Source organism: Hemicordylus capensis, chromosome 13, assembly GCF_027244095.1.
Source record: "Hemicordylus capensis ecotype Gifberg chromosome 13, rHemCap1.1.pri, whole genome shotgun sequence".
Lineage (NCBI taxonomy): Eukaryota > Metazoa > Chordata > Lepidosauria > Squamata > Cordylidae > Hemicordylus > Hemicordylus capensis.
The window spans coordinates 2,395,060-2,419,407 of record NC_069669.1 but is presented as its reverse complement, the minus strand read 5'-3'; the positions used below and the strand labels follow the sequence as shown (position 1 = coordinate 2,419,407).

Here is a 24,348-nt window from a genome sequence, read left to right as displayed (position 1 = left end):
ATAGCTATGCTAAGGCAATGGTGCCTACCAGTGTTCCCTCTAAGGCGTGCATGTGCACGCATGCTCACACGTTTTTTGATATCCGCTCAGTTAATTTTAGATCCCACTCAGGTTGAATCAGGAAGGCCCCACTCTGAATGCACATGTGCGCACACCCTGCCTTGATACTGCCGCCCAGAACAAAACTCATTCTGCACACACGAAAGAAAAAAAATAGAACACACATTGTTGCCTACAGGTCATATTTAACCTTGTATCTCACAACCAGGGATCAAAAAATTTAGGGTAAGTTCACTAACCAGTCATTATCTGTGTTGGCCACCCCTCCAATCCTGTTCAGCACACAGGCAGAGAGCGGGCTTAGGAGAGAAGCAAGTCTTCTGTCATTTGCAATGGGAGATGGAGAGGATAAGAAACAGTGGGAGCCCTGTTCAGAAAGGATCCCTGCCATTTCTTAGAAGCTTCTCAAAAATGGCCAAGGAAATGAGACCTCTGGTGAGGAGACCTGTGTGGTGCTGCCTATACTGCTCCCCAGAGGGCAAGTGGATTTGTAGGCACATATTTACAATTCTCTAAGCTAGGAAGCCTAAGAGAAAACAACATTAACTCACCTTTGATCTGATATTTCTTAGTTGTCGGCCAACACTGGTCCTGTCTTTCTTCAAGAAATCAGGGTTGCTTTTGGATTTCATAATATCTAGATGGGGGAGAAGACAGAGCCACTGTAGTTGAAAGCATGTCGAGTGCAAAACTCCCCCTCCCTATGAATAAAGAGAAAGACAACCAAAAGGCTCCCCAGGAGGTCCGGTCTGCTGCCAGGTGACAGCTGCCCAGAACATCCACAGTCTCCAAAGGGGCCTGGCTTTGTCACCAGTTCTAGCTTCAGCTCTCTGAAACCACAAGGCCTGAGTAACATAACACACGATAGGAAAGGGATCATTTATCAATTCATGCGTATCTGGAATACAGAGGGGTGCGCTACCATAAGAGTCCCCGCAAAGAGCCTCCACTGACACACGAGACTTGGCACTGCTTCCATTTAATAACCGAGCCAGTTGAGGGGACTGACCATATCCGGACACTGTGGTGTTTTCTGGGGATTTCCCACCAAGGGCTTCGGTGGCTGCCTTGAGCTGTTCTTTCAGCCTGCTGAGGTCACAGTCCGCCTTGGCCTTCACAATGCTGAGCTCTGTGTAGATGTCTTTATACTTGTCACTGGCGTATTTCTTCTCCTTCAGAAAAAGCAGCGTACATTTCAGGGGAGGAGGCTTCTCTGTGTTACAAGGCATGGGAGACGAGGACAAGCACATGCTACAAGCCACTGGGGGGAGACCGATTCACCCCTGGGAGAGGAGTCATTGGCACATACTGAGCAGCAGCTAGTCTTGTGGGTGCAAGCACAGGATAACTGTGCCCACATTCATCTTTATCTAAAGGAGGTCATGGGTTTCTTAACACTGCGACCCAGAGTCAGGACTCATGCTTATAACTGAGCACCTGAAAGATGAACCTGTTCATGAAAAACTCGCTTGGGGTTTTGTCAATAGCCTATGAATTGTTTTAACAACCTACACACAAAGCAAGGCAGCATTTCACAAAGGGAGGGACTGACCGACTCCCAACCCAAAAGCCTGTTCTTGTGTGTTTCGGATGCTGGCTCTTCTACGTTGGGAACCAGGAGCAGCTACTGGGGCAGAGCTATAAGTGGGCAGATGGGTTCAAAGAACCAAAGCCACCCAGCTCCCGAGAGCCACCTGACTTCCCCCTCCCTGAGCTCCGGCCAACCTCATCTTCCAGCCAGTTTTGTTGTCGGCTGGATAGTTCTCTTGTTGTTTCCAAAAGAGCGAAGACACCCAACCAACAACAAAGGTGGCTGGGAAATGAGGTCCGGAGGGCTTTGTGTACTCTTCTGGGTGCTGGTCATTTCCCCTGCATGTGATGTCACAAGCAGGGCGCAGGGCTGGAGAGTGTGAGGGGCCACCAAGGAGAGTAGCGAACACTCTTCCCTAGCTACATGTCTGGTCAGGAGGCACCATAATGCAGCAGTATTACTGAAGCCAAGCAGGTTTGGTCCTGACCAGTGACTGGATAGAAGATGGCTTGGGCAGGCCACGAGTTCCATGACTGATGAAAGGTGGGCTACACATGGAATAGACTAACATTTCTGTAATGGCCAAGCTGAGGAGTGGATGGAATGGGGGGAGACAGAAACTCCAAAGTGAGCAACTGCCCAGCGCTGCTGCTACAGGCACAGCTCCCTCCACACACCCCTCTTGCTCCTGGGTGGACAAGGAGGGGGCAGGGTAAGAGCGGCTGGGACTCTGGGAGCCTCCAGTCATGGATTCTTTGAATAGTGAGTGTTTAGCCTAGATTCAAGCAGGGCAACTTATGCTAACCTAGCCCCACTTCATGGCTAGGATTAGATAAGCAATCAGCTTGCGATAGACAGGACAGATCTTTATTTCCATACGTACACTGTGTAAATTTTACTTTATTTCACACACTTAAACGGAAAATGATGGTTTCTGTTTAAAAAAACCCCCATCAAGTTCCAAACAACAGGAGGTCTTGCCTGCCCTTGGATCCTTACCCTCAATGCTGTCTGTAATTCATCCTTCAAGGAGCTGATCTCCTGCTTCAAGTACTGGATTTCCGATTCCTTGACTCTCAGCAGGACCTGCCAGGAAGAAAGAATCCAGGCAGACCCATTTTACATTGGGTGAAGACACATGGCAAGTGAAAAGGCAGAAGGTCTAGTTAGGCGATGCTTGCAATTTGCCTAAAGAATGGGAACGCCTCTCACACTCACCCATCGAACTCCAGCTGGTTTGGCTCAACTACTCACCTCCAACTCATAGGCGTCCTTGCCTTGGGTAAGAGGCGAGCCAGCAGTCTCTACCCCTCCCTCCCCGGTCAGCAGTGTCCGCAGCCGTGTGATCTCTGCAGCGAGGCGATTATTCAGCTCCTAGGAGAGGCATAGAGTTGTCATGCATTTACTGTATTTATCCAGGAGTGTGTATGCTGCCTTTCTACCACCAATGGCGCTGAAGGTGGCTCTTCTCCTGAGCGTGCTCTCTGTTCAGCATAGCTATGGAAGCCTAGAACCCCTGAGAGCTCAAATGGTCCTGCAGCCTCAACTTCCCACAGAGCCAGGATTCTAGGATGTGTCACCATGCCTAGCAGCAAAGCTTTCTGATGCAACACCCAGCACTGCAATTCTTCACTCTCACTATTCAACTGATTCAACTGGCAAACATGCCTCAAACCAAGTCAAAATGCAAGAGCCGGGAGTCAGAACCCCAGGAGGTCCCTTTTCCTGAAAGCCACTCCAGGGAAACCAGAGAGTTGCTTATTGCTCTTCCTCTAATGGAGTTGTCGGAGTGCCTTACCTGATTATGAGCATTGAGCTCTTGATTCTCTCGCTGGCACTGGCGGAGGGCCTGCCTCTCTGCCTCCAGGGCCTGGGCCAGGTGAGCATTTTCCAAGCACTTCTGTGAATACTGCTCTGAGAGGACCTCGAGTTCACGTTGGACAGACTGCAGCTCCTCCCTGATGAGAGGGGAAACAAATCCAAAGCCAACCACTTGTTAAGGAAGGCCTGGCACTGCTGAAACAGATGCTCATGGAACAGGACACAAGAAAAGGAGTCTCTGTACAACTGGACAGTTGCTACATTTGGGATGAAAAGTGTAATTCAAGCAGCTGCATCCATTAGTTTTTGCAGGGAATATTTCCCACAGGAAGCTCATCAAAATATTATTTAAGAATATTTATATACTGATTTTCAACAAAAGATGTTCTCAAAGTGGTTTAACAGGGCTACTCTTGGGCTTTTGTTAGGCCTGAAAACTTCAGCAGCAACAGGATGTGTGCAGTGCAGGGTTCCCTGGGCACAGAAGCTTGTTAGCTGCCTCACCTTCCTGGTTGCTGTTGCTGGAAGGCAAGTTTTGGGAGAGGGAAGCATTTGGCTTGTTATTTCAGGATGTTTCCAGAGAACTCGGGGAAAAGCACAGAAAAGGAGAAGCCCATCTCAAACCAAGATGGGGTACTTTTGCTTCTTGCTAGACAAAAGCATTCAAGTACATTCCTTGTTGCCTGCAAGAACATACATTTGTTTGCTGTTACAACGTAAACCTTCAAACATAAAACTGGATGTGGTTTGATTGTATTGTCCACATTGAATGTCTGTGATGTGCTCGGATGCATAAATAATCCAGATGCTAATGGGGCTGCAGGTCAGGATTACAATTCCCTAACAGAAATGCTTAGAGGCCCCAAGCAGGAATAATGCTCCAGAGGGCTGTCCAATTAGCTCCATCCACCACAACCACTCTTCCTGCAATATCAATGCAAAAAAGAGCATACAAAAACATCCTTTGCTGGTCAGACCCTACAACAGTGCTTCCCTATGGTCAAAGAATGGCTTTCCCCACTCGCCCAAAGCATGCTCTCAGCAGTGCTTTTCATCAAGTGCAACTCAGATGCCAACAACAACTGCTCTGCATGTTTCATGGAACACCTACAAGTATTGCCTCCTGAGGGCCTCAATGTCGGAGTTGATGCTGCTAATCTGGGAGCGCTGGGTCTTTTCCAGTTCCCGCTCCAGCTCTTCCCGATGCGCGTTCTTCATGGCTTCGATGGCTGTGCAGCAAAGGAAAGGAACAGATTACAGGCAATATCCTATATGACCTTCATATCCTTTGTCCAGAAAGGCTTTGCCCTAAAACCCACGGTCATCTGATACGTTTCCCCATAATCCCCTCCTTCCCTTGGAACCTTCTGCGGTACCTGAGATGGTGGCAGCTGTCTCTTCTGCCAGCAAACGGTCTTTCTCTTCCCTCAGCTTCTCCAGTTCCCGCTGATGTTGCCTTTGCAAGTCCTCAATCTTCTTCTGATGAGTCTCTTCCATGGCTGCAAACCCTCGTTCACAAGTTGCCTGGAAAAGGGGAGGGGGCAAGAGTCCTAATGAGCTGTCATGTGTACATTTCAGGGGCCAAGCTAAGCACCTACAGTGACTGTACAACAGTTTGGACGAATGGATATGCAGGCAAGCAGACAGACAGACAAGACTAAACACCCAGAGCTGATGAGTAAGCATGCAGGGATGAGCTTACACTTTCCTAACTAGCCTGGAGCTAACATACCTCCCTAGTCTTGACACAAAATGACCTAAACAGCTGATTGGCTAGGGACAAACTTATTGGAGAACCCATTTAAAGTCAGGATGTGTGTGCAGTCTTGGAATTTTAAATCTTTAGGATGGGACTGCCATCACTAATACTGAAGTCCTGATTCAGCTTAACCTGGGACATTTGAGGAGAGGAGACAACGCAACCCGGTATATAGTTGCTTTTGGGATGTACAAAATCTGTAATGTTTGCCCACAGAAATAATGGAGTGGCCTGAATAAATCTATTGTGTTTGCCTCAAGAGATACTGAGTTGGACTTGGTGTGTGTCACATCTCCATGCTGATATGCTACTTGGCCTCATTATTACAGGATCACACTCTTAATCTGGAGTTAAATACATACCCCAAGTTATAGTCATTGTCCCTCAGGGCTGCTTCTCATGCAATTTTTCTTTTTGGGGACTGGGATACTGATGCTTTGGTATAAAATGCATGACAGACAATGCACCAACTACAGAGCTCAAGGACCTCGCGTAAGCCTTTGAATGAAACCTTGACTTGTGTGTTCAGGATTTGTCCCACTGTGAGAAAGGGACAGCAACTGGCTTTTCAGAAAATGAGGGACGGGCTTTTCCACACGGATGCTTCAAGAATGACCGTATTTTCCCCAGAAGCAGGCTCCTGGTTGTGGCAAGGCAGTGGCTTTGAAGATGCCCCAGACCCTCCTAATAAACATAAGTGCTAGCTATAAAATCATGTTCAGCTTTGTTGAAGGGAAAATACCTTCTGTTCCTGTGAAATGCTACTCCCGTTTGGAAAAGGGACTTTGACAGAAACTGCAAAGTTGAATGATTTGCCACTAAGGCAAGAGCCACTGAGCTGTTCACGGTCTAACATGAAGCAATGATTGGTAGAAACTTCTCAGGCCGTCTTTTAAAAATACTCAAAAGGCATGTATCACTTCCTCACTGCTCCTTTTTGTCAAAACAGCATTGGCTGACTGGAGAGTTAAATGACATCATTTACAGAGATGAGTAAGATCACTAATCAGAAGACTAGCTTTTGTCCATAGCTGGTATTACTACATATATTTTTTGTCAGAGGGCTGATCTGATCTCAAGACAGTGGTGGAGAATCTGTTCCAGCACTTTAAGAAGGTGAAGCTGCTGAGAGAAAGTGAGGTGTTGGCCTCCACGCTGGCCAACTGTGTGCCCATGGCTCTATCAAAGCTGCTGGACTTACGGAATGAACTGGGCAACAGCAAAGAGCTGCAACTGGAGTACCGGCAGATGGCAAAGGCTCACACGGAGGTGTTGCTGAATGAAGTGATTGAGGAAGAAAGTAACTTGAAAGAAAAAATGGGGAAAGGACATTGAAACACAGAAGCATCCGTTGAATATACTCTGATATGAACTCAAGCTGGACCCCTTCCAAGCTGATGTGGTCTTATTCATCCTTAAGTTGGAGAAAGGATTTCATCTGGCTTTAGATCCTACTCTTAAAGGGGAAAAAAACTGGAAAGGCTGAAGGAGTTGAAACAACTGCAGGAAGAAGATCAGTCACACTACACAAGATCAGTGTAGAGCTTTGTGTGACGCCCAGCTACATACCTACTGGCAGTGTTTCCAGCCACTAGGAGCTGGAAGAGCTAGGAGAATATGTTGAGAATCTCTTGAAAGTAAAGGAGCAAAGGTTGGAAGAATTTTTTTAATTGAGAAGAGAAACCAGACAATATCATGCAGAAATTGAACATACACCAATTTGGACATTGGAAAGTGATATATCTGAAGGAGAGGAATTTCTTTGCCTTTCAAAAAAGGATCTTGAAGATCTCCAGTTGCTTGTTCATCAGGTTGGGCTCCTTAATGTAATAATCTAATTTGCACATGGATGAGATTAATTAAGTGTTCACCATCAGCTACATGCTCTTTGAACAGTGCTGGAAAAATGCAACCAGTGTTGATAACCAGGGCTTCACATAATTTTTAAGAAGCGGTTTTCAAATGAGTACCAGCAGAAATGGTTCTGTACTCACAGATAACAGTTCTCTTGCTAGTTGCTCGGAGTAGTTGCTCGGCCAGCAGTGGGCTCCAGTTCCACAGAGTTTGGGAAGGATCATTGGGGACTGCTTGAGCAGCTGTTCTAGGCTTATCAAGGAGCCTGTGCTTTTTGACATGAAGCAACGTTTGCCCAAGGGAGACCCTTCCCAAGGAAGCAAGTGATGTTTAGAATGTGTCCAAGGCTGCTTTTTAGAAGCCTCTGCTAAAGTAGATCTGCCACCAGCTACCATTTATCTGCATAGCAAACCTAATCACGGGAGTGGCATCTTACCAAATGGCCAGAGGGTATTCTTGTGGGAATCACTTCTCAAGATAAACTTGGGCTGTATTTGGAACACTGGGCCTGCTTCTTGCAGGATCAGGCTCTCTTAGCGCTGGCACTTTAGTTTCGGAGCACCCTTCACCAGGCCTGGGCCCTATTCTCAAGAATGTTAGGTGCCGGGCAAAAACAGATTTCTTTGTTAGGGTCTTTTAAAGTGGATATGACTGTTATGCTTTTATTTACCCAGATATAGATATATAAATGGCATGAAGTACATTTCCTGAATGCTACAGCAACAATATTTTAAAACTTAAGTCATATCCTCAACATAAATCTAATCTGCTCCTAGGAAGCCATTCCCATGATTAAAAATTCCACAAGAGATTAATGCACCCCATTTTCGCTCCTGGAATCTTGACTCTTTCAACTGAGAGCCAGTCCGGGCATACAAACAGGTAAGAACGCTGCCTTTGGTCTGGGGAGATCTAAGTTCAAATCCCAGCCCTGCTGCGAAGTGCATGGGCTATTCCTCCAGCGGAACCTACTGAACTGTTCACTGAACAGTTGAGAGGATAAAATGGGATAACCCCTGAATAGAAGGTCAGAATTCCAGAGCTAACTGAGCAGAAGCAGCTTTTTAAAGTGGTCATTCTCTTTATTGAGCAGCAGGAGAGCAACTGGCCCTATTTGCTCCTAGCACAGCATCCCTCCAGTGGCTATTGCTGTGGTGTCTATCTTGCGTTTCCTTTTTACATTGTGAGCCCTTTGGGGACAGGGAGCAATTTTATTTATAGCAATGTAAACCGCTTTGGGAACTTTTGTTGAAAAGCGGTATATAAATCTGCATCATATTCGTATTTGTAGTTTCATCAATCAGATCTATCTATCCATCCATCCATCCATCCGATGGAAAAAGGAGACAGGATAGACATTGGTTCAAAGAAATATGGGATCATAGCACAGTGGTGTTTGAGTGCCCCTTTGAGAAAATATATCTGAAGCCTAGAGAAATGTAAAAGCAACATTGGTTGAAGCTGGCATCCATTCGTGGAGTCTATCTTCACTCTCTCAAAGAAGTTCTGTCAGGCCTGAAATGATGGGCTATTTGATCCTATGCTGCAATGTGAAATTTCTATTTCGTGTATAAGGGCTAGTCCCAAAGGAACGTGACTAAGAATGCACCACCCATCATGGCAGCTCTGCATAGGAAAGTGTGAGAAAGGATTTATAAGCTTGGTTCCATCTCTCTTTTGGCACTGTCCTCTGGCCTTCTAAATGCCTACTTGCTCTAATGAAAAGCAATCACCACATTGACATGAGATGGACTGACACACGCAATTTGACAAAAAAATAAGTGCATTGAAAACCTTAAGATTCTCAAAGTCTTTCTGGTATTTCTCCCTTAGGGTGGATGCATTTCCCTCTAGGTGCTTGTTCTCCAGCTCATCTCTCATGACATCCATCTGGGCCTCCAGCTCTTGAACGCGCTCTCTTAATCCATGCATGGTGTTTTTCTCACTCTCTGAGACTTGCATCCCCCTGTTGAGCTGATCTGCAGCACATTCTTCCCCCGCACCAGTTTCAGATGCCATGATGGGCAGGGTTTCTGTGTGCTGCTTTTGGTACTCATCCAAAGAGACTTGCAAATGCTGCAGGTTCTGGTTGTAGCGCTCCTGCAAAACCAGCAGTTCCTCGTTGTGGAGGACTTGCAATTCTTTCATCTTGACTTGGAATGTGTTCTCTAGCATCTGAATTTGCTCATCATGGTACTTTTCCAAGTTCTGCTTATCCTGGAGAAGAGCATCTAGTTGATGGAGCCCTTCAGTTTGCTTAGCCTTCAGTGTGTCCTCTGTACTATTTAACTGCTCAACCACATTTCTGATCTCGTCTTCGTATCTGTCCTGAAGCTCTGACATCTTCTTGCTCTGCTCATGCTGCTCCTCTTCCAGGAATTTCCGCTGATTGTCAAGCTGAGCCACTTTGGCTTTAAGGTCTGCGTTCTCCTTCTCAAGGACAACAATCATCTCGGCATATTCACTCTGCTGCTTTCGGAGCAATTCTTCATACTCTTCCCTGAGGGCAGTAACCGCCTTTATACGCTCCTGACACAGAGCATCCATGTTGGGTAGTGACTCCTTGTACAGCCTCGCCTCCTTTATGTATTCCAACCGCGCTCTGTAGGCCCCATAGCAAACCTGAGCCTGGATAATTGCATCTTGAACTAGCAGAGAAGAATAGCGTTCCAGATCCCCCACACATGCCTCATAAGGAGAATTATGCGAAATCTTTAGGAGCTTATGGCAATCTCTGAGGGCCTCCTCCGGAGATAGAGACAGCAAAGCCACCGATATCTCTTTCAGGACATTGGCTCTGTCTTTGAGGTGCTGTGCAAGGTCCTCCAGGACAGCAGCGAGAGCTTGGCTGCTAAGATCCTGCAAGCTGTGGTCTTCCGACATGCGGTCACCAAGGCTTGCATCCCATGCCATTGACGCCTTCTCTGAAGCACCCTCCTGGATTTCAAGGGCTTTGGAAATTTGCTGCATAACACTGTCAAATTCAGAAGTCCTGTACGCGTTAATGATTTCCTCCAACATGCATTTGTGTTGCTGAAGGGCTGTTCTGGTGTTGTGGAGCTCTTCTTCTACGGCTTTTAACCTCTGATGAAAGGATTCCCTCATTTTCTGGGCAACAAAACCAAGCTCTGCTTTAATTAGAGTGGTGTCTGCAGCAGTGTGAATGAGGCACTGTGGGACAACGGAACTCACAGCCTCCGTTTTCCTCCCCCCATTTTCTTCCTTGTCACCCAAGTGCTTTCTTAACTCCTCTACCTGGCTCCAAAACTCATCTTCTAACACTAGCTTTTTAGATAAGACATCAGCCAAAGCCACTGCCATCTGTGAAATATTTGAAGGCTCTACCAAGACTGCATCCACTGTGCCATGAATCTCTCTGAGAACCACCGAAACCTTGGATGTTGTGTCCCTCAAAGAGTCTGCTATCTGGTTGATCAAGCAGGCTTCAAAAGCCACCCTTCTGGAAAGCAACCTTAAATGGTCTTGTTCAGACAATTCTACTTGCTGCTGTTGGAGGGCAGATTTCTCCCCCTCCCCTTCCTCCTCCATCAAGTTGCTTTCTGCATGCAAAGTTTGGGCTGTAAGCCTCTCTCTTGGCTGGTGATCAGGCAAAGCAAGTGTCCTTTGTAAGCCCTGAATTGCATTAGATAAGATTGTTTTCATACTAGACAGGGCATCCCCAAGTCTCTCTCTCTCTCTTTCCCTGTCGGATCCGGGCAAAGTTCTAAGCTGTTCTCTGCACTGCATTAGGCATGTTAAGGCTTGTTCATTTCTCCCCTGGAATCCTCCCAGCTCGAGGGTGTGATTTGCTATTAACTTGAGTTTTTCTTGCTTCTCACTTTCCAGCTGTGAAACCAGCAAGCCGACTTGAGTCAGACTATTCTGAAGCTGCTCCCTAAGCTGGGCTTCCGTGCCAGTCCACTGGTTATGAAGTGCTATGAGGGTGTCTTGATTATGGCCCTGTTGGCTTTCAAGTTTCATGGTGACATCTTTCAGCTTTTCTTCCGTGATATAAAGTTTAGTTTCTAGAGAATGGATGATAGAGAGATAAGTCTCGGAATCACCTGAAGCTGGGTAACAAGGAGCTGGTTCTGAAGACATGCTCTCTTCAGAAAGTGACCTATCTTGGCTGGTATCTGAAGAAGTGCTGCTGGTCCATGTCTTCTCTGATCCATCAGGGTGAACATATTTTTGACACTGAATATTGGAGAAACGTATCCGTTGCCTTTTGGCTCCTGGAATTTCTACATCAGGTTTTGCCAAGTCCTTCAGACAAGTCTCCCTCTCTTGAAGGTCTACAGACTTTGACAGAGATCTACAGTCATCTATGTTCACTGTGTGTTCACATATCTGCCTCTGACTGCTATGGAGGCCTTCATCATTATTATCATCACCAGTGAGCATGCAATCCAAAACTGGATGTCTTCCTTGAACCTGCAGATGTTGTCCTGGTTCTACAACTTGACCATTATCAACTTTCAGTGCAGCACACAAATTGTGTGTGTCTTTTGCAACACATGGTGCCAAAGTCTCATCAGCCAATATTTTCAACATGCCATCTTTGGACTGTTGATTTTCTTCTGCTTCCTCTATGCTACTCACAGCAGCCATTTTAAACAAAGGTTCACCAAAGTCCTGACCCTTCTTCCCAACCACTTTCAGGTGGGTTTCCCTCACCACTCTCAACTCTTCCTCCTTCTCTCTCAGAATCTTCTGCAAATTCTGAAACTGGCCTGACATCTCCCCGCACGAATGCTCTAGAGTGCGATAGTTGTTCTCCTCCATTTTCAACTTGGCTTGCAGCTTGGCAACCTCATTATCTGACTCGGCAACTTGGTTCATCAGCTCTTGGAACCTGCATTTAATCTGATCCCGTTCCTCCTCAAGACTCTTGATGTGCTCAGCGAGCTTCTGGATGCTGGCTTCCTTCATCTCTAGTTGCTCTTCCAGCTGGTGTACGATTTCACTGCCTTCAAACGTTGCAGTCAGTTTCTCCTTCTGTAGGATTTCCATCTGCTGCTCATTATCCTGAAGCTGGTCCTCGTACTCGCTGACCTTATCCTCCACTTCCTTCAGGCTCTGGATCAAAACTTGCTTCTCCTTCTCACAGCTCTCGAGCAAGGCCTCGTAATTCCTCTGCAGCTTCTCTTCCATCAGCATCCGAGACTGCTCACTGGCACTCAGCTGCTGGCTCAGGTCAGCAATCCGCTCCTGCAGCCGCTGCACTTCTTTCTGATAGTCTCTTTGCAAGGCTTGCTGTGTTTCCAAATCCCTCAGCTCTTGGGTCTTCTCCAGCAGGAGCGCTTCTGCGTTCTTGAGCTTCTGCTCACTGGCTTTCAGCTGGGAGCTCAGCGCTGTTTCACTGTGCTGCCACTCCTCCATCTGCTCTTCAGCTTTCTCCTTCTCAGCCTTCAAGTCACTTTTCAGCTTGGCCAGAGTTTGCTCTTTGATGGAGAGCTCTGCGGCGGCATTGCTGAGCCTTGCTTGCAGGCTCTGGATCTCTGCTTCGTGATGCCGGATCACATCCTTTGCTTCCCCATAGCTACGCTTAAGTGACTGGATCTGCTGATTGATCAGCTCCTGGCGCTGACACTGAGCTTCCAGCTCGCTCTGGAGGTCTTGGTTGACTTTATGGAGCCTCTGCCAGGCCCCCGAGGAGGATGTGGCCACCTCAGTCTTGGAAAAAAAGATTGATTAAAGAGGAGATTAGTAGCACTCTTGGCTTCCAGTTCTGAGTGTCACACCTCTGGTCATGTTGGGCCATAGGACAACTCCTTGGATTGGTCTGAGCACAACCCATCTGCTCCAATTTTGGATGGTATCAGTTTTAGAGGGAACTCCTTCCAGTTTAAGCAGACAACATGAATGATAAAAAAAGCTTTAATGCAAAAGAGCCTACAAGAAACAAACTGAACAAAACAAAACAAGTAAGATGGAAAAGCAAACACCAAACAAGAAAAATAAAGACACAGGACAAGTAGAAGATCTGAAAGGGAGTGAAAATTGTGAGGAACAGGGGTCGTCAAGAATTCACTAAGAGAATCTGAGCACCTTACAGAAGCACTAGAAGACCTACCTGTTTAGGGTTGGCCTTTGAGGCTCAAGACTAAATTGGAAAAAGGTGGGGGATGTAATGAATTTAATCAAATTTCATTCTGTTCTGCTGGGATTTTTGGTTTATGTTTATTTTACCTGCCCCAAGTCTTTGGGATGGGGTGAGTTGGAAGTTTAAATATGTACAGTAGGTACTCAGTTGTGTGCACCTGTGTATACGTTTGATTTTGATGTCTCTGCCAACCAAAAAGTGCAGAATGTCAGATAAAAGTCCTAGACGAACAATGAAGATAAGCAACACAACAGCTATCCCCCCTTCAATTTAAGAGATGGCTGCCACACTGTGATCTTATTTCTGCCACAACTTTGAAATGAGCCTTGTAACCTTCTGTTCATTGCTTTAAAAAAAAAAGTAAATGAGTTTAAAATGTGGAGGGTTTAGATCTGAGGGGGAAGTGTGTGTGTGTGTGTGTTTTTAAATCAAGGCAAGTGGAGAAGAAAGAAGGGGTGTGATGAGAACATAAAAGTCAAAACAAGTAGTCCTTGGATAGATTCAAACCAAAGCTATGTAGCATGCACAGAAAAAACTCACAGAGAATCATGCAAGAGTTGGACAGAAATCACATGGCTTGAAGACGACACAAACAGAGAGGCAAGAGGAGCATAGCGGCCGGCCTGAGAATTTAGACCATCTTCCTGCCCAGTGTTTGCTGGCAGGGACAGCCCACAGATGTGACACTCAGGTACAGTAAGTCAGATTACACGCTTCCACGCCAGAACACACCCCATGCAATATTATCCACACCCAAGAGAGATTAGTAGAGTGACCAGCCACCCCTCTGCTGCCCCCAAAGAGCCAAAAGTGACAATTGGTGTCTTGGAAAAAGAAGAACAGACAAAACGATCATGCTCTGTTTTTGTTAGCATCCCAGGGGCCCAAGAAGCACTGCTTGCAATCAAGCTCAAGACAGGAGAAAAACAGCAGAGGTTACATTGCAGGAGACAGGATGGGGCTCCAGTCCAACGTGCGTGTGGATCAAGCTGTGGAAGTGTGCAGGACTTGGGCTGATAGGAAGATCTGGTAATATTAAGCCTGGGAACCAGAGATGGGATTGGAAGGTAACCAAGGAAGAACCAAACCCTGTTTTGCAAAGGTCCAGGGGAAAGCTCTTATGAAGCTCTAAACATTTTGGCCTGGCATACAGAGCAGTGTTTAAAAATAACCTTTTCACTAGCCATGCACCAAGGGAACAAGCTGGAAGGAGATCTCCTTCCCATTAAATGGAGGGGGAAACTGGTGGGTGGGGTGGGGGAGAGGGGAAAAAAATCTTCAAACAGAACGGGAGAAATCATGAAAGTCAAAGAATGCGAGAATAAAAAACAAAGGAACAGCAGGGTGGACTAAAAATGTAGGATTCAATTTTTTATTCTTTATAGCTCAAGGAGGCACCTCGATGTCTGTGATGTTGATCCAATGGGGGTCAACGAAGAGCTGAGGGAAACACCGGGAGCAGTGCAGAGGGGGTGGAGCTGCCCCCAATATGATAAGCAGGGGCAGAGTTTTAGAAGGTTCCCGATCTGCTCTCCACACGTGTGCGAAGAGCCCAGCTGTGTGAGTCGCAGAGACCATGATGGAGGAGGAACGGAAGGGAGAATTTCCTCCCCCGAGCTTGGGAAGAGCAGGGTCTGCCCTGGTTGCATATGGATGGGAGACTAGATGTGTGAGCACTGCAAGATATTCCCCTCAGGGGATAGAGACACTCTGGGAAGAGCATCTAAGCTCCAAGTTCCTTCCCCGGCATCTCCAAGATAGAGCTGAGAGAGATTCCTGCCTGAAACCTTGGAGAAGCCGCTGCCAGTCTGTGTAGACAATACTGAGCTAGGTGGACCTATGGTTCAGTATATGGCGGCTTCCTATGTTCCTGACTGCCCCAGCCGCACACCGGCCTGGGCTTCCTTCAGTTGTATTCATCCTCTGGAATTGATGTCAGTGTTAAGACCGGGAGCTACCAGAACAGCATGTCTTTCTCTAGTACCAGTAAATGACTTGCATCATCCACAATTTACAAAACCTAAAATTTTACTTCCGTGAGGGGGAGGGGGGCATTTCAAAATCTTGTCTCTGGGCCTGCTCCAACCTTGCTACGCCCCTGAATTGAGGATACTACAAAATAAGAACATTAAGATGGAATACGCTGGTTTTACATACATTGGATACCTTGGTCGGATCTAAAAGGTTCTCTTCTGCTAGCAGAACAATTCTTTCCATCAACGTAAGAGAACCTTTGGATTCAGACCATTATTTATAATAACTGGAGTAATGTCTCCACCAGAGAGAAGGGTTGTGTGTGTGTGTCTTCTAAAGGAATCCTAGTTGATCAATCAAATGAATTTGAATCAAGCAATTAATTAGATCTGCATAAATATGACTAAAGCAATAGTTCTGAACATGCTTTTCTTGTTTTTACATAATGCCTGCTGCAACATATACATACACTAGCTTCAAAGCAGCATTCCCCTTTGGTATGCTTATATTAATTAATTTTTTTCATGTGTTGAATTAAAAGGGCTTTTAATACATTAATCTATCTGATTAATTGATTAAGAGTTGCAATCCTAGTATTTTTAAATTGTGGTGCCCTTGCTAAAGAACATGCCCCAAACAGGTTGGGAAAGCTTCCAAAAAACCCAATCCACTTTTTACTGCCCTTGGGGAGGTTTCCCTCCTGCTTTTACTGTGTCCATTCACCACATCCCTGTTCAGCTCTGGTGCACCAGAAGTACTGGGCAGATGGACTGCAGAAAGAGGAAAATGGCTTCAAGGGTCTTCCTGTGTGTGACAATTTGTTCTTACCAGCCCAGGGCAGGCTTGCTGGAAGCGGGCAGGATATTCAGGACTCTCGCCCAGCATCAGAAAAGGAGCTGGTTTTGTACCTGTACTTGCAGGAAGAGGGTAATACCAAAGGCTTCTCTCAACCCTTCCTTCTCTGGGAGTTTTCACATTCTGTTTCCAGTCTAGGCATATTCACAAGCACCTTGGACTGAAGCCCCACAGATTAAATTGTGAGTCGCGGTAACAGATGGAGATCTCCTCCTTGGCTTTCCTACCTGCAGGACGTAGCCTTCTCGCGCGCTCTGCTCCCGGCCCAAGGCTACTTTCAGCTGGTCCTGCAGGGCACGGTTCTGCTCCAGCAGCTCCGAGGCGGCTTTCTGGCTCTGCTCCAGCTGCAAGTGAGACCAACCGCAGAGAAAAGGATGGGAAGGGGGGCGGCCAGAGAGACACCCTCCAATTACATCAACAGCTCTAAACGTGCAAGATGCCAGGCTGCCCAAGAGGAACCATACTGCGTGAAGTTTCCCCCGTAGCGGACAATGGGGAGATTCAACCCCTTTATCCATACAATGGGGGCCGAGCACAATCTAAGAGTTGCTCTAGTAAGCACTGTGCCCGATGACAAAAAGACCAGCCACCCTCCCACTGTGCCAGAGAGGTGCTTACAGCACACGAAACCAAGGCTCTTCCCTATATACTCCAGGTTATCCTATGGGGGCCTCGAGTAGTTTTGGAAGCAAGCTTCAGTTGTGTAAAAAGCCACTCTCAAGACCGGCGAGGGCTCAGATTTCTTCCCAAAGACCTCCAACCTTGTACCCAGATAATGGAGGAGATGGGGTCTCACTCTCCTGTCCTTTCACACCCCCCAAGCGGAATTATTCATTGTAGGCACCACCAGAGCAACAGAAAGGGGCAGACGGGCTACGCGTCATCCACTTAGTGTACATTCAGAGGTGCCGAGGGGCAGGGGTAAGTGCATTCAAGCCACACAGATGGACTCGTACAACTACTGAGTCTGCATCTGTCCAGTATGTTCATACACCTCTCAACCCAGGAGACCCAGGTTTCAGATCCTACAAAGAGGGGAGGAGAAAAAGCTTGTCAATAACAACCGTCTCTAGACAGAGATGGAACTGGTGAAGTACAGGAGTGGGCGGGGCATCGTCATCCAGGCCCTATCAGAGGAGTTGGCCAGAACTATGCACAGGAAAAGAGAAAACAGGAGGAAAATAGCTAACTGTTTCTCTTGCTGAGCCAAGAGACACCTTTTAAAGTGGCGATTCTCTCATATTTAGCAGGGGGAGAGCACCTGGCCCTATCCAACCCCAGCACAGCATCCCTCCAGTGGCTGTTGCTGGTGTCTTCCTTCTGTTTCTTTTTAGACTGTGAGCCCTTTGGGGAAAGGACTCAATACATCTTATTGATGTATTATTTATTTTTCGATGTAAACTGCTTTGAGAACTTTGGTTGAAGAGAGGTATATAAATGTTCATTGTAGTCGTAGTAGCAGCAGCTTCCTCCACCCCTACTCTTCACCTTGGGCTGGCAATTATTCTGGTGCAAACCCCATCAGCAGCAAGCAGACCCACTCCAATGGAGGCCTGCAGCCGCTCCCATCCCACCCAGCCAAGCCTTCCTCCCCACTGTACCTCTTTCTCCAGGAGCGTGGTGAGGTGCTGCTTGTGGACTGTCTCGCCGCTGTCCTCCGAGGGGGCGAGGTGCAAGGGGGCGATGGGGACTTGCTTCTCCTCTCGCAGAGGGGTCGTCTCGACCTGGTGCCACCGCTGCTCTATCTCCACATGGACGCTCTGGGGCTTGGTTTCCGAAGTGATGGGCAAACCCGGGAGCCTGTCCACCTCCATCCTGGAGAAATCCTCCGGGCCTCCCCCGTCAGGGGCATCCAGGCTCTCAAAGCGCTTGCGCCTCTCCTCTCTCCGCCGGGCCCGCTCCCGCTCCAGCTCCCCAGGGTCTGCATCGGGGGTGCCAGGCTCCTTGGGGAAAGGAACAGCGCTGTCCTTGGACGTCTCGGCCAGGTTTGCTCGCTCTTGCGCCAGGGCTTGCTGGATGGGCCGGAACTCAGCCCAGTCAAACGTTTTGGAGCGGCCTTCTCTCCTGCGCTCCCGGGCACGGCTGCGCTTGTACTCGGGGTCAATCTCTGCTTGCTCGGAGTCCTGCTTTTCACTTGGTTTGGGACAGGCCTCAAAAGAGGAGCTGGTTTTGCTCTTCTCCTCTGGCAAGGAACTGGTAAGAAAGGAGCAAAGGGGACAGAAGAACCTCAGTCATGAACCTGAATATTTGTCTACATCCTCTCTCATATCTGCCCTGTCATAGGCCTGAAGAGGTGGGGAAGGAGCCAAAGCCTGTGGAAACACGGAGCACTCTGCATCTAAAGCTGCTTGCTACTGCCCCTGATCTGCACTTCCCATTAATTCCCCTTTCTCCTGCAGGATTTAGCATTTAATGGTGGCCAGGGGTCGTGAAGGAGGAGCCCCTTCTCTTCATGATTCATAATATATTCAAGCATTACAAGTTGCACAAATTCATATTCTGAACCAGGTAATTACAAATTCTAATGATTTTGCAACTCAGAGCAACAGAAGCCCTTTATTCAATGCTTCTTACTGAACCATGGGTAGATCAGCCTTCCCCCAAAAGCTTCGTTATGACTCTACTCAGGAAGGTTTAGATTCCCATTTAACCCACTGAGGACAAGAGAGGGCTCTTTCCACAACTCATCTAAGCTGTCCATGGAAGGGAACAAGCATTGCTGATGGTAAGTGATAGATTCAACATTGCCCTCAAGAATTCTCATGAATGCTAAGGAAACAATATCCAGGGCTGATTCTAACATAGGACTTTCCTTCCATTGGGAAATACAGGTGTGCCAAATGTTGTGTGGATTCTGAGTTTCATATGAATTCTTCCAGGGGAAACGCCAGTGAAGAAGAATTCTATACCAGAATCAACCCCACGTGATCACAAAAGACCTATTCTCCCCCTGCTCCTTTATGCTTTAAGCCGTTCCACTCCTTTTGCCCAATTCCGCTCCAAGTGGAGACGACCTGGCTTCAGGAAACTGGTTGTCAGATCTGAGTTAAAGAACAGAGGGGAAGCGGGAAGGAAAGGAAAGTAAGCAGCAGCTTTGAGAGTCGTTTGGTTGACATGCTTAAAAGGATTCCTTTGAAAAGGTTCTCCACGAAACAGCTCTTCTCTGTACTGAACACACAGGTCTTTCACCACCACCAGCCAAGGGCATTTCCCCCCAAAGAGGGTGGCTGCAGATCACACCGTTCCACACAGGCTGCACATCTTTGGCAGCGAAAACTCTGTGGCCGACAGCCAAAGGGGGAGGTGCTTGTGCCTCTGGTGTCTCAGATCCAAGCCAATTCAGAGTCAGAGTTAGGGAAGAAGTATCTATAGAGATATCATCGTGCAAGTATCTGTTTTGCCCCTGTTGAGGATGTATGGAAAACCAAAGTGCACACGGCCGATTCTGGACATTTGCAGTTGTGGCAAAACAGACACTTGTGTGGTTTTCGCAACTGACGGCACACACACTGCAGAAAAAAGGTCCTGTGTGAAGCAGCACATGGCTTGCGATTAACAGTGCAGCCCTGCATTAAGAGACACTCTGCTTTGATGCGAATCCTACAAGGCAGGCATCAGCAGCACACGGCCCAGCGCAAGCTCCAGCTGACACCAAAGAAAGCTGCGGCACTCTGGATGCCAGCGTGGACAGAGAGACAGAAAGAGCAAGACACAGAGGCAGCAGACAGGCAGGGTGACGGAGAAGAGTTGCCAACATCTAAGGGGAGCCTAAAAGGATCCGTCAGACAAGGCCTTTCAGCAACACATGTCAGCCTTGAGCATGCAAGACTGAGACAGAGAGAGAGCAATAATCCAACTCTAGGGGTTCTACAAGATCAAAAGCCATGGACCAGAACCCGAAGGCAGGGTGATATTGACATGGAATAATAAATACATTTTTAATCACCTATAGCAGTGAGGCGATCTTCTTAGAACAAGGATATACAAACGCCAGTCCAGGGAGAGTCGCTTGTCACACTGAGCCTCCAAGGTCTGTGCCTCCCACTCCTGTCGGGGATGCCGATTTGGAACATGCAGTACTCAAAATCCAGTGTGACAAGGACCCTCCAGGGGTGGGCGGGAGATGGGATGATGCATGGACCGCTATGGCTTCCATCCACCCTATTCTCATCTAACCTCTCCTACAGAAAATCAAGGGCTTCTATAACTGAGCAAACGTATTCTCCCCTCCCTTGCACTGGGCAGAGGTAATGGCCCAGGTTTTGCCCTTAACTGCAACATCTTCAGCTGAAGTTAATCAAAGCCATTCATTTTTACAGGGGAAGCAAAAAGAGAGGATACAAATAAAACAAAAAAGGGCTGAGCAGGATTTGTAATGGGCTGGGGTGTGTCTGTGTGTGTGTGTGTGTGTGTGTGTGTGTGTGCGCGCGCACACACGTTATAAGGGTCTTCAATGCTCTGCATGGCTTTGCCCCCTGCCTTTACTCCACTAGCAGAATACTTGCATGATTCTGACAAGTTCCAGAATTCAGCTTCTCTTGGCACACAGTTTCTGTTTTAAGCACAGTATGAGTGTTACCTTTGTGGATAGCTCTTGTGTGGGCACTATAACAGGGGCTTCTAACCCTGTGTCCCACGATGTTATTGGACTACAAATCCCATCATCCCCAGCCAGTGGCCAAAGGTTGGAGAGTAATTGCTGGATTCTGTGGGTCTGTGGCCTGAGGCAAGTTTTCCATGGGCTTAGCAATAGGTGCCAAAACCCCATGAAGAATCCACTTCAGATCCCTTGGTGTACAACACTGACAGGTGGTGGTATGAAAAATCAGGTGGGCGGTTGGTTATAACACAGATCTATTTGCGTCTTCTCTTTCTGTGCAACTGACATGGCAGCAACATTTCTGGCAGCACAGAGGGAGGTGCCGCATTTCTGCAGTGGGCGCTGCAGAGTCTTTCAACGCATGTCGATTTGTGCTTTGGAATGGCTGCCTTTGGAACTGTGGTTTTGATAGACCAGAAAGTCAGGTAATCTGATGCATTCAGGTTTCAGTCATACTGTTGCTTGAAGGGACTACATCAGGGCGGACAGAAGTGACAGCTGGCAAACTGAGAATGGCTTATCTAAAACTAGCAAAGTGCCCCTCACAGTAGGATGCGGTTGTAGTCTTCTATCATGGAACGGAGGACACCATCCATGGAGTTCCCAGGTGATGACCAGACTCAGAGCAGTTTTGCCTCAGCCAGTACAGTGCTGCACGCTTCCAGCCTACACGTTGGGACTTTATAACAATGTACTTCTTAGGAATATCATATAAAGCAACCTTGGAAGCCACCCTGAACGACAGAAAGCAACCATTTCTGCTACTCCTGAGCAGGCTGTGATGGGATATAGTCCTAGTTGTGATTTGTCCACTTACACTCTCTTCCTGTCCCAGCATTGCACCGTTGCACCAGCTGGCTCAGGAGATAAAAGGGATTCAAAGTATATTTATTGTACTGAAGACAAATGTATGTCACGTGCCTCTTTCACATATGGGAACACGGATGCTTGTGACAAAGGTATCCTGGAGCAAGATCACAAAGGTGGAGTTGGATCCCAAGTACGTTTCAACACAAGCGTTTCTCTGGTTGTTCTGATCTGGTCTGTGGAATTTACTTTTAAATGGGCATTTGGACCTAGTAGATCTCACTAAATCCATGTTACAACCAGGTACCAGAAGTGCCAGGCACCTGGGAGATTTCAGCACAGCACCCCTTATGGGCAGATGCTGTCATGAGGTAGTGTCTCATGCTGCCCAAGTTCCATCTGCCCTAGAAATACGGCAGGCTCAAACCTTGCCTAAACTGGGACTGAGGAATCTACACTTCATTTTCGAACATGCCTGAGGTGGCTGAGTTTGAAAGCAGCTCTTGAGAAGACAAAGCTCAAATCAGGGGAGGCAGCAAACTTTTGTCTTCCTTTCTAAGGAAGACAGCAAGCAAGCATGCAAGCAAATAAATAAACCAACAAGAACACAAGGGGGAAAGGAAAAGTTAAGTTGGTAAGGGCTAGTCTTTTCTAGGGTTTGATTTCTGTCTGGCTAGGAGTTTGCTTTTGACGGGGCAGTTTCATATTCAGTTTCAGTTGTGCCTAGAGAGACAGTGGGTGGAATTAGCTGCAGGTGAGTCACACAGCTTGCGGGAGGGGCCACGTTCCTGAGGTGGCTCACTTTGAAAGCAGCTCTTGAGAAGACAAGGCTCAGACCATGGAAGCTTTGATACCTGGAACTTTGCCAACAGGTGTTTGTGAACAGATATCAAAGGGGTTTTGCATGGAGTTTAATGGGGAAGTGTACAGGGAGGCACACAAGCAGTCCCCCTTTATCACAAAGAAGACACTCCGAATGAGTAGAAAGTGATTACTAGCTCACTTTTGTAATTTTCTTGGACAGAGTTTAACACTTTTACTTAGCTGACAACTGCAACTTTCAAGTAAACTAGCTCTCTATTTTTAATAGCCAATAAAATCAGTTTTGAAGGTAAAATTCCACTTCGACTGAGAATACCCAGGTCAGGAACTGTACCCAGGTACGCATGATCATGTGAATGGGGTGACCAATCATCTATCACTCTAGAACCAACTTCAGCCGCTCCACTTCAGATTCTCGATGTATCTTCAACTCTTCCTTCTTGGAAGATGCACACCTCAGCAGACTGGGAATTGCTTCTTGGTATGCATTTCAATGTAGAAATGCCCCTTATGTTCATTTCCAGGAACATGGGAAAAGAAGCCGTCACTACTCCAAGACCAACAAAGGAAATGCTACGTCCCTGGGAGCAGCTGAGCACTCCCTGAATCTTTCACAGAGATAGCAACCTGTATTAACTTCTCTCCCATTACAAATATCGAGTCACTCGCAAGAACACTCCTGTGTTGTCAAGTCACAATGTCAGAAAGACCCGAGTCAATGAAGGAAAGTCCGCACCAGAAGCAGGCGCCTCCCTTCCTCTGTGCTGTCACCTTCTCCTCCAGCCACGATGGTTTTTAAAGCAGAAAAGCAGGACTTTTTACCCATCCAAAGTGCAGAGAAAGAGAGGGGGAGCATGCAGTTAATCACAAGATATACAAACCACAAAACGTTAATACAGGAGAGAACACAGTTTTCCAACCTGGGCTTCAGCACGGATAGTTTCAGAGAGAAGCTTTTCCTGGGAATGCATGGAAATTAAACATATGAAGGTGTGAGGAGAGAGAGGAGTCAGAAGCACCCAGACAGGGATGGGGGTGATGCACGGAGCACAAGAGAAGCAGATCATTCTCGGCCGAGGCCGCCATTTTCAGCTCTCCGTGGCCTGTTTTTGCGACTAGGGTTCTCACAGCAGAAAGCAAACGTCCTTCAGCAGTGGCTAGGGAACGAGCAAACAGCAGCGGGGAACAAAAGGGCAGAAGTGGGAGAAGAGACAAGAAAGAGGTGGAACCATTTCTGAAGGCGCACAAGTAATACTTAACTGTACAGTCTGGAACTGACCAGAAGGGAAGCATGGAGCATATCAGAGACGGCAGGAGAAGGTACCAGCTGTCCTGACTTCCCTGGCCTCTTACCTGGTCACATCTGGAGCTGTGGTGGGGCGAACATGCTTCATGATGGTCTGGATCCAGTTTCGGCGAATCCCAGAAGTCATGGCAGAGAGGGTGAACTCTCCTTCTTTCGTCTATACAAACAGGAAAAAATAAGTTGGGGTGGTGGTGGAAAGGATGCAGAAATGAGGATGAGAAAGGATGCAGTTGCCCAGGGTTAGTTTTTCTGGAGGGAATCCTGTTTTATGTCCCCTTCTGATACTTTCTATACTGTACTGCAGGTATCTGGTGCATGTTCTCATATGAGTTTTGTTTTCAGAAGCATTTATGAGACATCAGGTCCTCTGACTGAGAAGCATGGGTTATTTGTTTACCAGCTTCGACACACAGACTATTCTCTGACTCCATAAGGAGTCAGAAAGACACCTTCATTCCCAAGCGATGACCACAGCCTGAAGACTGATTTGGTCTCCTTCATTCTACCCTGTTTAACAAGGATGGACCTCCAGATTTGTCTGTATTGATTTAGAAGAAATCTATCCTGACTTTCCATTCAAAAGAACTGCAAGGTGTCTTACAAGAAGTTTGTTAAAATAATAGAGAACAAACCCCGCCCCCATTTCAATTAACTATACTAAAACAGCAGCACAGAATAAATCTCATAGCTCCAAAGAGAGTCTAAAACCTTTGATGTCAATTTAAAACCTAGAAAAACAGGACGCTCTTGCCCTGGTGTCTAACAGGCATTAATGAAGGCCCTGGGCAGTGGGGTTCAAGAGCTGAGATCCCCTCCCTCCAGTAAGCATTTGTCTTATGTCAGATAGCAGGGA

General features: G+C 47.2%; 1 protein-coding gene across 12 annotated transcripts in view; it reads right to left on the bottom strand.

Moving 5' to 3' along the window:
* MPRIP (myosin phosphatase Rho interacting protein) overlaps nt 1–24,348 on the bottom strand; it is a 128,180-nt gene that overhangs the window by 7,372 nt on the left and 96,460 nt on the right. For 4 of the 12 annotated variants that reach the window (XM_053276125.1, XM_053276123.1, XM_053276130.1 and 1 more), the window contains 12 exons: nt 23,543–23,652; nt 23,110–23,148; nt 17,562–18,153; nt 16,188–16,304; nt 8,820–12,701; nt 4,789–4,936; nt 4,524–4,641; nt 3,390–3,549; nt 2,846–2,965; nt 2,591–2,677; nt 983–1,232; nt 612–697 (listed from right to left, as the gene is read on the bottom strand). In XM_053276125.1, the coding sequence (XP_053132100.1) occupies nt 612–697; nt 983–1,232; nt 2,591–2,677; nt 2,846–2,965; nt 3,390–3,549; nt 4,524–4,641; nt 4,789–4,936; nt 8,820–12,701; nt 16,188–16,304; nt 17,562–18,153; nt 23,110–23,148; nt 23,543–23,652 (5,709 nt within the window). The remainder of the gene's footprint in view (nt 1–611; nt 698–982; nt 1,233–2,590; nt 2,678–2,845; nt 2,966–3,389; nt 3,550–4,523; nt 4,642–4,788; nt 4,937–8,819; nt 12,702–16,187; nt 16,305–17,561; nt 18,154–23,109; nt 23,149–23,542; nt 23,653–24,348) is intronic. The other 8 variants (XM_053276129.1, XM_053276126.1, XM_053276124.1 and 5 more) reach the window with 5 other exon arrangements.